We start from the raw sequence: 17,932 nt of genomic DNA on the forward strand, positions 1-17,932 counted from the left end.
TTTAATTAGAAGACACAACAAACTAAATTTTGTAGAATGTCAACTGGGAGGAGCCTTAAAAATAATCTCTTTAACACCTTAATTAACAAACGAGGGAATCAATGCTCAGAAAAGTTATGTGACTTAGTTGTGGTCGATGAAGCAGCAACTGCAGAGTCAAGAACAAAAGGAAAAAACACCTCGTTACTCATTATTAAATTTGAGGACTGGCTTATCTAACATCTCAAAATTCCTTATCAAGTGGAAGGGTTATCTAGTGAGGACTGTGTTCATTCTGTAATACTTGCACAGTCAAGAATAGGATCAGAACCCTTTATTTCCATGCATTCGATCTCGGTGTTACTAATAGTAGGTGTGGATTTCAGAGGTCTCCTTTGTTGTCAAAATATCTCTAGCACAAAGATTTATTTAGATTCTTCCAGCATTAATGAATGAGTGGTTTATGTCAAGAGATGGCAAGAGACCCCCCAAATAATATAAAATCACAAGATGAATCCCCTAAAGATAAATATATTTAATTAAAGATTAAGATTTATTATGGAGATGGGAACAGGGATAGTTCAATGGGGAGAATATACCTATTATTAATCTGTAATCAGCTTTGTAAATATTTTTAACCCCTTTGATATGAGCTTGAAATGTAACGTTTTCAGGATAGATAATCAGCTCAAGAGAGTTTTCTAAGAGTTAGGAAGTGATACCTGCTCTTGTCCTCATTACATTACTCTAGTTCCAAACTGGGGTGTGGGCAAGGAAAGAGGGATGCAGCATCATTAATCATTATCTGAAGAGAACTTCCTATGAATCTGCAGACTCTGTTTGCATGAATCATCTTTCTGGTTATGTTCCATGGCACTGTGTGTTAGATGCAGATTGAGGAGGAAACAAAAGCAACTAGGAGAAGTCTAGAAAAAAGACACACTGAGTGAGGGGGACATCTGGGGAGATTTGTAGTTGCTGGTGGAGGCATTATTTGTTAGTGGAATGTGTATGTGTGTGAGAGAGGGTTGTGGAGAAAGACATAGCTAAACAGTAAGAATTCCAGAGTCATGTGAGGTTTCATTGAAGTTTTCTTCCTAATATTTCAGTAAAAATTAGAATATGCCAACCAGATTAATTAAACCTGAATTAATGCAAAATGTTAGGAGAAATCTGATATTTTGCAATACAGAGTATCACTAAGAATGAACTGATTAATGACAGGGGGGGATGGATGGATGGACTGATGAAGGGTGAGGATGGGAAAGACAGAAAGAAGTGAAGTGAGGATGGGAAAGAGGAAAATCATAATACATTTAAACTATATATCGAAGTGTCAATATTTCCAGATTGGTGGTTATTTTTTTAATTAACAATAATTGCTTATGTGTTTAATGTTCTCATGTAGATGAAGGTACTTCAAAAAGATCATGGAAAAATAGAATTAAAAATAAAATATGAATTTTTTCATGATTTTTTAAAAGTACCCTTGTATACTATTCAATGGTATATATAAACAATAGCGATTAACAAGTGACAAGCTTGAAATGAATGTAAAGGTTTGTATATGAGAAAGCCCCGAGGCCCCCTGAGAATTTTTTTGACCCTTTTATATCCATTTGATTGTAATAATCTTATTGGATTAGATTTCTTGGGCTAATGAAGCCACACTCCACCATGAGCTACTACAGTGAATGAAAAGAACTAAGGAAATTACTAACTGCTCAGCTAGCCTCAGCTTTAGTAGCTATGTGCAATTTTAAGATATTAATTTTAAGTAGAATTTTAAGATATTGAACTTCCTTCTTGTCTGGATGCTGACTGAGCATCAGTTTTCCCATCTGCAAAATGAGGAAGTTGGGCAAAATGATCTTTAAGGTTTCTTACAACGTTCAATTTCTCCTTAGTGGTTCTAGTTAAACCACACTGAATCCATCAAGTTAACCAGGTTGTACATTCATTTCTTCTTAAGTATTAAAAAAATGCAAAGAAAAGATGTAATGTTAGTGGCAAAACTTTCAAGTAATGGAATTTATGCTCTCTACTACCCATCAAGGATTGTATTTTAATGGGTTCTTTTGAAAATATCTTACCTACCCTGTTTTTTTTTAATAATTGAGAAAACAGACCGATAAAGGTGAAATAGCACAAGGTTACAAGCTAGAGTTACAGTTTGCACTAGAAAACTGGCCTCTTCCCAATCCAGAGTCTTGCACAGTACTTTCCATTCCGAAAGCTCATCTTAAATGTTCCCTGATGATACTGATGCAATTTCTGACCAAGATCCACACCTGGACTTTACATCTTGCCTGAGCATTTAAGATGTAGTTATTTGCATTGGGAAAATATTTCAACATGCTACAGCTGCTCATTCATATACATAAACCTACATAGACATTGATTTAGAGAAAGAACTGTGTCTTGCATTGTAAGTAAACTTCTTCGATGGTGTATGCACTCTCATTTCTGGGAATCTTAAGGTAGAGAAGGTGTCTATATTCTTCAGGGGGTAAATTACATATTCATTCAAACTTTCATTGTATCTCTGACCCCATAGAGAAATACACCATAGTGTCCAACTGTGGTTTAAGCTCTGTGACAGTGGTTCCTCTAAATAAGGTCAGCTTTACTTCTTCCTGAAAAGAATAAATACTTCTCCTTCTGAATTAGCCTCACAATTTAAAAGGATTGAAAAAGATTATTCAAATGAATTTCTGCTTTAAAATATAGTAAGTTACTCAAAGAAATTTTATAGTGATGTCTTAATGATGAAGGAGTTCAGGAAATGCCATCCCAAAACATGTTGCTTTGGAATAGAACTGAGGTCACTTGGAGAACAGCAAATGCAGGGAGGGGCTTTTCCTGAACTTCTCTCATCTGATTAAAGACAGATCCTCCGAAAAGAACATAATTGTCATGAATTCCTTCCCCAGGAATCTAATCAACCAGGAAAGATGAACTCACACCACAGGAGAGGAGAATGGAGGTCAATATCACACCCAGACAGACTCTGTCACGTGCTATCACTTATTCTTCTGAGGGCCCATTCATCTTTCGCCCAAATCATTTACTCTTCTCTAAGTTGCCTACACACCCCCTCCCCTGTCTTCTCCAAAGAGGGTATATAAGCTTTTAGATCTCACTGGGTTACTGAGGTACTTTCCTTTCATTTGATGCCCCTGTGCATGTAATACATTTGTATACCTTTTCTCCTGTTAATGTGTCTACTGTTAGCTTATTTCATAGACTCAGTTATTGAATCTTGGATGGTAGAGAGGCAGTTTTCCTCCCTTACAATGACATTCTCTTGATTTATAGAGGCATCTGTCAGGATGGAATTCAGTCTTACTTCATCCCAACTCACTCTTCTTTACTCATCTGCAAGAGAGGCCATAACTAAAGGGAATAAAGACTGAATAGGTTCATTGCCTCACTAGCTGAGGAGCTCTAGCAACACTTATGAATTTAATTGATAATCTGTATTTAGCAGGGAGAGATAGGCAAAGTAGAGGTGAATGACACACGAACTTCTTAGGTCTCCTGAATGTCTCAGGGACATGAAAGGTTTTGTAATATAAAACAAAAAAGCACAATCTAAAAACTGTACCAACATGAAATGTCCAATCCAGTGATTCATTTATCATTTCTGTATCTAATATCAAACCCCAGACCATTTATTCAGTATGCATTCAGCAAACATATTTTAAGCACCTACTACTAATATTTGCCAACACACTGAAAATATTTGATGGCACTTCTAGAACAAGGGGAGATCCATTCAATAATTCATTAATAAAGTATAGTTAAATCTGAATTGAGTGAATTAACATGGGAGATAAAATGAGTGATAGAAGAAGCCCTGCTCTCCAAGAGCTCACTTGAGTGCAGAAGTGTGCAAACCGTGATACAGGTCACACCAGGTTTCTGAATACAGTTCTGGGGACCTTAGAGAAAAAAATCAGTCAACATTGAGCAGATTAAAGATGGCTTCATAGCGGAAATGACATCTGAGGGCCCTCAAAACAAGTGGGAATCCTGCAGATGGAAAGGGAGAAAGGAGAATTCCAGGCAGAAGAACCACAGAGCAAAGGCAGAGAAGTATGACAGTGTGGGACCAAGTGCAGGAGGAGGGAGCAGTCCTGAGCAGCACAGGGAGAGGAGAGTGCACAAGGACGATGCTGTGGGCGGGTGAATGGGGAGGAGACTTGGAAGCTGGCTGGTAATATAATGTGAAGGGCAAGGGGTTTGTGCATAATAAAAAGATAACTCTAGAAGTAATGAGGAAGATGGTTGAGAAGGGTAAGGAACAGAGTATGTATGCGCGTGCACGCGTGTGCGTATGCAGGGCACCATGTTTTCTTGTGTGAAGTGGTGTTAGAGTAACTTCACTAACTCAATAGAAGTAATTAAAGTTTTTACAATAATTTACTTCCCATAGTGCTTAAATGGAATTATTCCTGAAGTATCAGATATATGATCCTCTTGAAAGAAAATAACTTCATTATTTTCTCCTTATTAATGTAACACATGTAAATTTCAAAGTAAGTACATGATATAAATTGGATAAAAAAAGATGCTAAAAATGAATCACAATCACACCACCAAAGAGAAACATTGTTTATATGACTCTTCAAATTGGACTCAATTCCGCTACCTTGAACTAGACATTGAGTAAAACTGATGATGAATAGAGTAAGTCAGACAACTGAGGCCAAGCTCATTTTAAGCAGAAGTGAGTGTAGCAACTTTGGCCTCACTTTGTGGAGTGAAACTTGCCGAAGGAGACATTTACAGCTACATTGTGATAATTATAAATTATAATTATTTTAAAAAATGTGCTAAGCACTATGAAAAACAGTTGAAAATGGTTTTATATTTTGCCACACACACATTTTTAGCAATTCTTTTTTGTCTTTGAGGTGAAAATGAAAAGTGCAAGTAGTAAAAATGAAGACTCCCTCTAATCTTCAATTACCTTCAAGTGGAAACTTAAGTACTGAGGGTGGTAAACTTTTATATATTAATTCAATAACTCTTTAAAAAATACTAATTATAACACTAGAGATCTATCAGTGAACAAAATAGAGTTATGGTGTCTGCATGCAATGAGCTTACAGTCTCGTGGTTTAGCAAAATATTCTTTCTCCCTCCTCTCTAGAATACAAATCCCAACCATTTTTCAAGGTTTGGCTTGTTTCCCACATTTCCATAAAGTATTCTTATACTGTCCTGGCCCCTGCAGGTTTATCTTTTCTCTGACATTCCATAATTCTTACAGATAGTGCCAATATCAAACAATTTGGTCATATGTCATCAGGAACTGATCTCTATTGAAAGTCCTTTCTCCTTAATAAGATAAAAAAATTCCTTGAAGACAAAAGCCATGCTATATTACTTGAGGTGAGGGGTAGAATTTTCTGAATATCTGGTAATACTAAGCAAGGCATTTAGAAGATTCCTGATAAAACATTTCAATGTGACTGAAAAACATATTTACTGGAAACCTGGCTCTTGACCATACCAAAAGAGATGCCTTCTCTTAGCATTGTCTTAAGGGTTGGACACATCACAATCTTGGTGCAAATGAAGGGGACCTGGTGAGAATTTCCTAGCAAAGTCTCATGGCACACTCTTCATTTCATTTTTTATTTTAAAGGTAAATTGTTCATTATTTCCCAAAGATGTTGTACAATTTAAATGTCCCTAGTGACCAAAAGAACAATCCAATCAGTTTTCCAGTCAAAACAATAGTTAAATTAAGGCTTGGTTACAAGTAATATTTGCAAAGTGGGGGGTAAAACCCCAATTGCTTGATGTTGTCATTACCTTTCCAACTAATTCAATGCTGTGACAAATTAGAATACAGTTAGACTATTAAAATAGCGAAGTCATTCTGTGAATCCAGTTTGTACTTTGGCATTTTGAGAGAAGTTTGTTATTTGGAGGTTTCTTTAGAAGCATGTTAAAAATCAATTTGTATGATTTGTATATCATGCTTTCAGCAGGCATCTTGATACAGTACAGCATAATATCCAAATTAAATATCTTGCTTAAAGGAAGCCAAGCTGTAAGGAAGCTCCAGTAGAAAGATGAAGATTTACACTGATGGAACTAGGACATATCTGTCCTTTATCATAAGCTTTAAAGCTTAAAATCATCCTGTTCAAGGTTATTCGAACACTTGATCACTATCAAGAGCTTCTAATCGGAGTAACTATGATTCTAACCATCTTATCGGTCTACAGAATTGTTTGAGTTGAACTTTTCAGAAATAGGAAAACAGCCAGGGATGTTTATGCCCTTGTGGCAGGGGATGTGATGGTAAAGGATATAGAATTGAAAGAAAACAGCTCTCAAGAAAATTAAAGATTCCCATGAAAAATTTCTTACTATATGAAGTAGAATTCATTAATCCAATTGTGCTAACTCAGATATTTTCATTTTCTGTTTTACAATAGATACTTTTGGAGTCATTGATTTCTATTAGAAGACAAGTCTACTAACGTTTCGGAAGTAGAAAAACTTCCCAAAACTAGCTGGGAAGAGTATGTTCCCCTGGTGTTGTCATCATCCACCTTTGGCCATCACAAGTCCTCCCTTCCCCAGCTTTCTGGCCATATCTGGCTCAGGCCCAAAGGAGAAAACATTTATAAACAATTTTGTATAACTTAATTGCAAATTCTAATTCTAAAGCAAGTCAGAAGTGAAGCTAATATACCAAACACACAAGGGGAAGAAAGCTTTTTTAAAAATTCTTATGCAGTACGTGTGATTGGCCACCACTAATGGTAAAACAAAAGCTGTCGCAGGCAAGACACACACCTCAGTCTTCCAAACATTAGACCAAGTGACATTAACAAAGAATCATTTGAAAAGGCCAAAGAACCTCTTTACACCCACACATATGCACAGAAGCTCTTCCTTGATGGCATCTCGCACCCTCATGTTTAGCTATTTAATACTCCTCTTTGCTAGCCAAGTGGACAAAAAACAATTAACTACATTTCTTGAAAACAGAAGCCATATTTCTCTCTGCCTTGCCTTTTTTTTTTTTTTTGCATAAGGTCTAGTCCACAGTGGTGAGCTTAAGTATGATTCATTTACAAAGGAGCAATCTACATATGAATTTGCTGAGACATCATCCACACAATAGGTAACATCCCAGTTGTCTCATTGAGCTTCATTCTGATCACAGAAACAGATGTTTAAATAAATCAAAGAGCAGGGGTATTGCTAATCCAATTTAGAATCATCATGTTTCAGTTGGCTAATATAATTTATGACACTTTACTAAGTCTAATGATTTACAGTGATTTATTGCAAACAAGAGATAGTGTAGCAAAAGAGGCAACAACAATAACAACAGAATCCCCATCAAGGATATCCAAAAACCACTTTGGTATTAATGAGAATTAAGTTAATGCCATAAGGAGAGAATTTGGTTTACTGATCATGGTCTATTTCTGTGCAAAATCTCTCCTCTTTGCTTCCTAAGTCTTAATTGTTTTTACAGTATCCATTGGTGACCAAAAATGTGTACCAGATGAGAATATAAATAAAATAATACTGATGCTGTTTACTGTTTATTTGAATTCATATTTTCATACAGGCCTTTCTAACTGCCTGATGTTTTCCTGGAAGATTAGGGGAAATGAAGCCTCATGTTCTTTGGACTTGAACCATCAAATTTTCACCATAAGTAGTTTCAAAAAACGTTATTGGTGGTAACTCTGGTTAATACAGGTGATCAGTAATGTGAGTACACATTCACAGAGACATATCGGAACTTTATATGTCTGGGTTCTGACTGACCTTCAGGTTGATATTGTGCTATAATCGTCACCGTCTGTCCAGCTCCCTTCAATGCAGCAGCTGCCTGTTCATGGGATGCTCCACGAAGGTCAATGCCATTCACCTACAAGAGAGGAAGCCAGACAATTTTGCTATTTCATAAGGCAGATTAATCTTATAGAAAAAAAAAGTTTCTCAAAACTGAGAGGCTATTTAAAATTATGTCACATATCTCAAAACCCCACATCCTATGCACGTGTTTGTTAACTTAGCAAATTTCACGGTCTTGATAATTTTTAGTTAGCAGAAATATGAAATTTCATCTTGTGGTCTTTGTGCCATGGTCTGACTGGGTTAAAAACATTTTTGTCTATCCATGTCTGCCAGGATTTTAGTGCATGCATTTAATATGTCCTTGTGTGTTTTCTAGATTTCTGGGATAGATAGGAGCTTTCAAAACTAGAGGGAAACAGGATAATAAAGAGAGACACACGCAATGCACATAGACAAGTATGTGCTGACAGATTAATATATTCAGATGAGGTTCTGGGGAGACTTATGGAATGGGGCTGGCTGTCTGCCAAATCTTTCTCTTTGGTCAATTGCCTAGTCTTGTCATCCTGAGCTTGGTTAGACAGCCCTGAGCCTTGTTCCAAAATAAACTTGACTGCCCCATTTCTCATGCACAATTCCAGAATGAGTTCTGACAAAATGAAATAAAGAGTCCCTTGAGTTTATTTTGCTATTGCTAACTCCCATTTTGGAACCCACACTGACAGAGAAACAGAGCATCTAAAAAACAAGCCCCAAACTGCGCCAGAGTAAAAAATCATTCTTAAGTCAAATTTAATGTGGTGCAAAAGCTAAAATCTTTCTTGAATTAATTCATTCTAAGTCAACACAGTATAATTACCAAGTGCTCCCCAACAACAGGGCTCTGTGTCTGCTGCAGAAGAGGGACAGAAGTTGGGGAACAAAAGTGAACAAGACAAGCCATTTAAGAAGCTTTTCTGCTTGAACTGAGTGCACAGTTTTCTAACCCGCACAGATCTATGTTTTTGGAGATGATGTCAGAATTCTGTTTCCTTTTATTTACACAGCAGGTTGTTATGGATTACGAAAGAAGAGTAAAAGAACTGGCTGGCATTTCTATGTGTAAAATGTATAGTTTTATTTTGCCTCTCATCAATCCTCTTTGACAGTGATATTGAGTGGTAGATGGGGGTGGTTAACACTTGCCCCATCAGGCCTGGAACATCTGTAATCTCCAGTTCCACATTCTGGTCCTCTCACAATAACTTTGCTAAAGTCTTCTTATTGGCTTTTATAATTTTCCTTGCCTCTTGCCTGGCTTTCTATTCTGGTGAACTCACTGCAAGCATTGATACATGGTGACATTGGGAATTCCACAGAGCTAGGCCTGGCCTGGCTGTGCCACTCATTAGCTGACTGTCATCCCTTTCTGAGCCTCAAATTTCTCCTACCTCAGAGGGAAGGGAATGTTAAGATATTTGAATCTATGGCCCCCTTAGACTGTAAAGTTCCAGATGTACTCCTTGGTAGATGACAGTCATTTTGGAGACTGTCTAGGCTATTGATATGAGTCAGAAGTATGTCTCTGATAGCCAGAAGAGACAGGAAAGGTAATTTGATCCAGGTCCCTGCCTGCAAAAAGCTGAACTGCACAAACTTTCTGTCAAATAATTTTTTCTTTTGTCAAACAATTAGAGTTAACTTTTTATTAAAAAATAATATAGGCATCTATAATTAACAATAACTTATTGTATGTCCTCAAATGGCTAAAAAGAGGAGCCCAAATGTTATCACAAAGAAATTTTTTGTGATGATGAATTTGTTAACGGCCCTAATTTGATCATTATGTATTGTATACATGTATTGAAATATAACTCTGTACCCCATAAGTATAAATATGTACCATCAATATGTTTCTTTTTTCCTTTAATTCTTTTGCAGTTGGCCGGTATAGGAATCCAAACCCTTGACCTTCATGTTACAGCACTGTGCTCTAGGCAGCTGAACTAACTGGCCAGCAGCATGTTTCAGTTAGAAAATAAAGAAAATCTTTATAGAAACAGTATGATCATGGTAAATAAATTCTGTCTCAGAAAGGTATGAAAGGAAAAGGTAGAAGTCCCATCACCATCTCCACTTCCAAAGGTAACTGCTTGCTTATCTATCTATCATCTATCTATCTATCTATCTATCTATCTATCTGGAAGCTGGTCAGTACAGGGGTCTGAACCCTTGACCTTGGTGTTATCAACTCTGGGCTCTAACCAACTGAGTTAACCATCCAGTCCTGTGAGTGCTTTTTAAAAATTCACTATATACCCATTTAAGCACATAACTATTTCTGTTGCTCTCTCTACATACATATTTTAATATATTATTGCCTTTTTTTTTAAATGAATAGATCATATCACATATTCAATTCTACAACTTGTTTTTGTTTTGCTTTTCATTTAACAATATATTTTGAATATCTTTCACATCAGTTCATATCATTCCTTTTAATGGGTAGCATAGTATTCCATGGTATGAATGTACCAGAATTATTCAGTGAGATCCCCTTGATGTGGATAAAGTTGTTTCCAGTTTTTTGCTACTACAAACACTTGTTAAAGTGTTTCTGAAGGATAAATTCCCTGGAAATGAACTTCCTAGGTCAATGGATTTTTGTTTCTTTTAATTTGCTATTGCACATTTTAAAAAAAGACTATATATTCATTAAACATACAGAAACTAATAAATAATAAAAAAAGACCATAATCTCATTGCCCAGGTAATGTATTAATATAAAAATAAAATTAATACATGCACATAATGGACATTTATGAAAATTGAAGCAGTATAAAAAGGCATAAAAATAGAAGGTTTCTCTTACCTCTTATTATTCTCTCCAGAGGTAACCATGTTCATGGCTTCTTGTATATGAATTACTACTAATTATTTTTTGTATTGTATTAGTAATTACTTTTGTTATAAATATGTTATTTTATAAAATATATAAATAATTAAAAATTTTTATACAAATAAAATTATGTTTTACATATTGTTTTCTACTTTGATATGTTCCACTTACTAATATATTTTAGAGAACTTTCTTATTTCACATATCCCTACACATGAATCTCATTCTTTTTAATAGCCATGGAGTGTTCTGTTATTCAGTGTAAAACAATTTATTTTACTAGTGCATGATCAATGGATCCTTAAATTGCTTCAGTATTTTGCTATCATAAACAATGCTGTAATAAATACCATCTAGCAGTAAGTTGTTGAATAAAGGGAATAAGTGTTAAATTCTGATACCCATTGCCAAATTGCCTCCAAATATGTAGCATTAATTTATACTCCCACAAATAATATATGATTTTCTACTTCCTCACACTCTTTTTTTTTTTTTTTTTCCTTTTTGTCTTTTTTCGTGACCGGCATTGGATCGCAACCCTCAGTGTCGCGCCCGTACCAGACCGGGACTGGCAACGGGATCGCAACCCTCGGTGTTGCTCCCGCACCTTGCTCAGCCAGTGAGCGGCTGGTCTGTACGTGGGATCCGAACCCTCGGCGGGAGCGCCGCCGCGCTTCCCAAGCGGCGCACTGTAGCAGTGCGCCACCAGGCCGGCCCCTTCCTCACACTCTTATAATTGTACATACCTCAGTGTTTGACCTTTTCTATTCTGATAAACAACTGTATTTTTTAATTTTGCATTTCTTCAATTATGAGGTTAAGCATCTTCTTATATGTTCATTATTACTTGAATTTCTTTTTACATAAAATGCTTATTCATTTATTTTGTCTATTTTTTAAAATTTGGTTTTTTTTAAAAATTATCTGGGTATTGAGAATATTAGTGCTTCCTCAGATAACTATTGGAAATATTGTTTTGGTTTGCTATTTGTATTTTCCATTATTATATTTGTATTTTATCGTGTTTTCACTTTTCCCTTGGATGCTATATTTTTTTATAGAGAATTTTTCAACGTTTTGTACAGTCACATTTATTATTTTCTTTCCTTTTTGGCTTTTGAGTTTTATATTATATCTTTCCCTCTCAAATATATTTAACAAATTACCCATGTTTTCCTGTAGTACAACCATAGTTTAATTTTTAGCTATTTAATCTTTAGTGGAATAAATTTTGATGTTTGATGTGAGAACCAAGTGAACAGCACCATTTCTTGGACCTTTCCTCTGTAGCATAAGATTTCTACATCTTTCATCATTCTAGTCATTCTCTGAATTTTTCTCAGTTAATGCACTAAGAAAAGTGCGTAAGAGAGTAGTAAGGAAGGAAAGACTTGGAGTCAGACAGAAATGGCTTTGAATCTCAAGACTCCCTTGAGAAAATCTCTTAATTTCTTTCTTTGGCAAAGTCACTTAACTTCTTTGAAGAATCTCAGCTTCCTGACCTGTAAAATGAGTATAATACCTACCTACCTATCAGGGCTGTTGCAGGTACAAACAGCCATTCAGCAAATAGTATTTATTATTTTCATTAGTGTTTTTTCAAAGAGCTGTGATTATAAGTGATGAAAAAAAAATCCGATGGGAATTAACCAATGCAGAACATAATATATGGGTTACTTCATGGTTTTTTTTTTTGTTTGTTTTTAGGAACACAGAATTTCAGCACTAGAAGAGCTTTAGAAACTTATTTGTCCAGCACTCATACATCAGAGCATTAGAGAAGATCCTCACAGGGGAAGGAACTGGCGCAAGTCCTATGGGAGTTAGCATTGGGCTAGGACCAGCCCAGGGCTCCTCTTGCCCAGCCCAGTGTTCTTTACACTGCAGCAGAGGTGCCCTAGTACTCGTATGTGTGTGTGTGCATGCCTTTTCCACTGGACCAGTAATAACCAAATCTTGCTCCTCTTATGTCTAATTCTACACGAGTCTCTCCATTTCTGGAAAGTTTTGTTTCTGCTGTTATCCTGAACAATAACATTGCCTTTGTCCCTGTTGGTTTTCCTCCTGGTTTCCTCTAGTCTTTCAAATTTTCAAGGTCACTTTGATTCTTATTTCTATCCCTGAGGTTTGAGGTTTTAATCAGTAAACTTTGCTCAAATAACATTTTCAGAGGTATTCACAGTTTACATCACTGATATGACATTTTAAAATACCAAGTGTGACACAGCCTCACATATTTATTATTTCTTTTTTTTTTTTGCTTCAGTTTGAATTTTCCCTTCTGGATGAATGGATTCTTAGTTCTCTTTTAAAAAAAAAATAAAATACCAAGTGTGACACAGCCTCACATATTTATTATTATTTTTTTTTTTTTTGCTTCAGTTTGAATTTTCCCTTCTGGATGAATGGATTCTTAGTTCTCTTTAGAGTTCTTTTCTCCTTGAGAAGAATTCTCTTTGAAGCATGGATTCTCAAAGATTGGATGTAATTATTGTCACGATTAATAATAATAATCATTGTTAACATTTGTTGAGCATTTTGCATGTATGTAGGAGATATTTATACATTATCTCATTTAGTCCTCAGGAAGCTTGGATTATTTTTCCCATTTTACAGATAAGGACACTGAGATCAAAGAGTCACTAATATTAAGTAAAAATGGTCATTGGAGGTGATTGTTTTGGACTAAGTTCCTGCACTAGGCCCCAACAAACCAGACTAAAAGTCAAAATGGAGTCACTCCTGCTAAGTTCTATATCACTTAAGTTGTGGCCTGACCTTGTAAGAAGTCAGGAGAGAGAACAGCTAACTTCCCAAACAGGCCAGCTTTAATCTTCAGTAGGTATGATAATGAAATTCCCTCTGTTTTAATTCTTACACAAAAGAGACAGCAAGAAATATCCTGATGTTACCTACTCAATTATTTTTCTGTTCTGTGTTCCTGTCCCTACCTTACAAGGAAAGTAACTCTGAAGTGACCAATCAGCTTTTTGTTCTTTGTTTATGTTTTCTTCAATCTTTTTCTGTCTATAAAATCAATCTCCTCTGCTCAGCTCATTGGAACACTTATTGTATTTTATGGAATAACGTGTTGCCTGATTCTAGAATTGTAATAAAGCCAACTGAGGTCTTTAACTGAATTTGTTGTGATTTTGTTTGACACTATCTTACTCAAGTTTATAGAGTGGAAAGAGGATGATTTAAAACAGTCTAACTAAAACGCCTGAGCTTTTAACTACCAATTCCCACTGTCTTTTCTTTAGCATCCTGCCCAGTTCTGAAGATCTAAGCCTACAAGATTCCAGTTCAGAAATTTGCCTTTCAAAGGCATAACTCAAGCTCCCTGAAATTGACAGCAGATGATTGGGAATGATATGCTGGTCTGTTCTGTAATAGCCCCAAAGCAAACCGATCTAGACACTACAGCCCAAATTATAATGATTAGATCATGTAGGGCTGAAGCAAAAGGCTTTGGGTGGGCTAGAAAAATTCCATCTATTGCTACCTCTTTATGCATGTGACTGTCATTGGATAATAAAAATATTTAAATTTTATTTGTTATAACATCCTTTTCACAACCATGTTGGAGATGGATAGAAATTTGAGCACGTTTAGTTGACTTTCAGTTGTTGGAGTTTTTTCTTTCAGATGCTAATATGAAGATGAATGGGGTACCATGCCCAAGGTCAACCTTTTTTCTTTCCATTTTTAAAAGATGAGCGTGATGTTTGCTACTTCAGCCACTAGGAACCCTGACCTGGGGATCCAGGGGATCTCTGAATAAATTACTCTGTTCTCTGAAAATATTTTTCTCTTAGTGTTATGGAATGGATAATATCAGAATCAGAGAATTTCAGAAATGGGGAGAGGCTTCGTGATCCTCTTCAACCCTGATCTGTACCTGCAGGCTGATTCAACCACATTATTTTTATACCCTTGTCCCCCACCATGTTGACCTTTTTTTATTTCTCTGATTCAGCCATTTCTGCATCTTGCACATACTACTTTCCTATCTAACATAGTTTCTCATCCCTTTCTTACCTGGAAAACTCCTACTTTTTAATGATTCAGTTTGAACTGACTTTTGGAATGTGCTTACTTGTGAACTTCCATGGACTCTCATTTGATTGAAACTTGTGTCCCTGGCATAGTGCCGGGCAAATAGTAGATGCATAGTAACCAAAGAGTTGAGTGAGTGAATAAACAAGTGAATAAGTGACTCACGTATTCTCACTACTTTACCCCAGGCAAATGATCACCTAACCTCTCTGTGACACTGGCTTAGCTCTGATGAAGAACTCACTATCTTTTTGGGAAATCCATTTCATTTGGGGTCAGCTCCAGTGATAAAAAAGTTCTTTGTGTTGAATCTTCCTGGTACTTTCCACTTCTTGGCTCCAGTTTGCTCTCTGATGGCTCACAGAACAAAATTATTTCTTCTTCTGTATGATCCTCTTTGTAATTTGAAGACAGTTTTCTCTTCTCCAGGTTGAATGATCTTACTCCCTTTTCCATCTCTGCATGTCATTCTTATTATGGGATCATTTGCTTCTGCTGGTAAACCTCCAGTGACAGGGAACTCTTTCCTTCTCTAGTCTGTTCATTCCATTTCTGGATGTCTCTTATGGGTGTTATTTCTGGCATCTTGATGTCATTTAATACCTCATCAGAGACTCAGCTAAGTGCCTGTGGGGACAAGTATGGCACTATGGATGGATGCTCAACTGCATGGCTATTATCTTTCAACGTGTGCCTGGAGTAGTACCTAGAGCTAAATATAGTGCTGATATAAATTTGGTTTCTTTAAAATATTCATTTTAGTTATTTCCCTTCCAATTTAATGGAAGGAGTGAAGTAGAGTGACACATAGCCACTGTTATGCAATTTGCTGTTCAGTGGAGGACAATGACAGGTAAACAAAAATTAAACACTGGGTAGTAAGTGCGATGACAAGAAAAGGTCAGAATGCTCTGGGACACAGAAGAGGGGCCCTTACTAAGGTATGAGGAGGTATGAGAAAGTTTTCTGGAGGAAGTGACATTGAGACAAGATTGGAGAGTTAGTTGGTGAGGATGGGTGGAGAGAGAGGCATGAGCAAAGGAGTAGCAAGAGGATTCCAGGCACAGAGGGAGGCACATGTGAAGGTCTGGAGGTGAGAGGGGATGGGCATATCTGAAGATGTCACTGGAGGGCAGATATGGGGGGAAACATGGAAAAGAGTTGAGAGATGAGGCAAGAGAAATGAAGGTGTTGAAGGTGGGGTGGTGATGATGATGATGAACATGAACATGAACTTGGCAATCACTGTGTGCCAGGCACTGTGCTAAGCATTAAATATCTATGAATTCTCTTAGCCCTTACAACAGCTCTGTGAAGTAAGAACAGACAACAATCCCCACTCTACAGAGGTGGAAACTAGGGCACGGATTCAGTAACTTGCCCAAGGTTAAATTGCTGATACATGGCAAAGCCAGGAATTAAATCCAGGCAGTCTGGTTTAAGAGTCTGCATTCATAACCATAACATACTACTGCCTCTCAAGGATCTGGTGGTACAGGGCATCATAAGCATTTTAGAAAATTTGGAGTTTATCTTGACTGCAATGGGAGTCATTTCTTGCCTAAAATTGAGAAATATTGTTTTACCATCATTCCTGTACCCCAGGAGTGCTTACAGCTAGAAATAATTCAGGGAATATGCAAGAAGCATGTGCTTATTGCCAGCCCTGCTACAAGACTCCAAGGTTGGATTGATCTCTCTGGTGATGCTTCTCAAAAGGCAGCACCAAGGTTCATGACTGCTCAGGTTTTGCATCACAGCTCATGTCACCTGCCTGCTCTGAAAGCCATGTCATGGGAAGAGCACTGGATGTAGACTTGGGAAGGCCAGCATTTAAATCCTGGTCTCTTCACTTATCAGCTGTTTGACCTTGGGAAAGTTAATTAACCTCTTTGAGATCCACTTTACTCACATGCACCAGAAGATATCCATCCTTATTTTGCTAGATTGTTGAAAGGATGATTAGAAATAAAGCAAATAAAATGTGTAATACTTGGCACTTGATAGGTCGCTGTTGTGATAGAGCATATCCATTTCCTGTGAAACTAGGACTTTAAAATGGCTTTTATCGGCAAAAGTGTCCAAAGAATAGATTTGGTAGAAGGCTGTCTTGAAATAAGAGTGGCTAAGAACTACAAATTTAACTGAATTATTAATTGTAGAAAAACACAAAGGGTTGACCCAGTAGGAAAGGGCTAGATAATTGTTACTAGATTTCAATTAAAATTAGTTAGGTACAGAACACAGGGGACTGTTTCAAGCAAATTAGTTCACAGTTGGGGGTCTGGGAGGAATGTGGCAGGCAGGCAGCAAGGAAGAAACTAGGGCAGAATTCAAACTATTTCTACTTTTCTCAGAGAGACTATGGATAATAGATGAACAGATGTATTACCCGTGAATTAAATAAATGTAGAAGGCTCCCATCCTTTCTCAAGAGGGATTAAAATCTATTTTCATTTTCCTGAAGTGATTTGATGCAGTGAAGTGGAAATTCGAGTTCCATAACTAACTCTGCCACTAACTTACTGAAGCCGAAGAGTGAGCTGCTCTGGAAAATGAAGATGCTGGGCTCCATCATCTCTAGGGTCCCTTGGGTTGGAAATTCAATTATTTCCATGGCTTAAAAATAGCATCGCAGAAGTGTTTTACAGTTAGTAAACTGTTTTCCCACCTCACATTTCTTACCGAACAAGGTGAGACATAAACAAAGAAACATAAATACATTCACATGTATTCACAAGTAATCTTATCACATACTTACGAGGGTAGCAGGGAAATTATATGAGTATCCCATTTGATCTTGAATTGTGAGCACGCTGGGGTGGCTGGCATAGAGCATGGAGAGGGAGAAAGAAAAGAAGGTGCTAGCAGAAATGGACCTGGATTGCTAGGTTAAGAAGTTCTGACACAAGTGGCCATGGAAGGGTTTCACAGAGGCATTTAACGTGATTCGATCTGTGTTTGGGGGAGGATAACTAACCCTGGCAAGAGTGAAAAGTTGAAGTTCAAGAACTTGGTGCCGAAAAACAAAATAAGTAGAGGGGATATGATGGCAATATTACAAATGATAGATGACGAAGGCCTGAATTAGGAAAATGGGAATTGAGTTGAGGGTGGGAGATGGGGCATAGACACGAAAGAGGACCCAGAGGGAGGTTCTATGTAGCTATT

At 36.9% G+C, this 17,932-nt stretch overlaps 1 protein-coding gene across 1 annotated transcript in view; it reads right to left on the minus strand.

Annotated features, from left to right (window-relative positions):
• Positions 1-7,547: 7,547 nt before the first annotated feature.
• Positions 7,548-17,932, minus strand: part of LOC103598829 (disks large homolog 2-like) — a 192,171-nt gene continuing 181,786 nt past the window's right edge. Inside the window, exon 7 of the mRNA XM_008582881.1 lies at positions 7,548-7,894. Coding sequence (XP_008581103.1) covers positions 7,727-7,894 — 168 coding nt within the window. The 3' untranslated portion in view covers positions 7,548-7,726. The remainder of the gene's footprint in view (positions 7,895-17,932) is intronic.

The sequence above is a fragment of the Galeopterus variegatus genome, unplaced genomic scaffold (assembly GCF_000696425.1).
Source record: "Galeopterus variegatus unplaced genomic scaffold, G_variegatus-3.0.2 Scaffold2752, whole genome shotgun sequence".
NCBI classification, from domain to species: domain Eukaryota; kingdom Metazoa; phylum Chordata; class Mammalia; order Dermoptera; family Cynocephalidae; genus Galeopterus; species Galeopterus variegatus.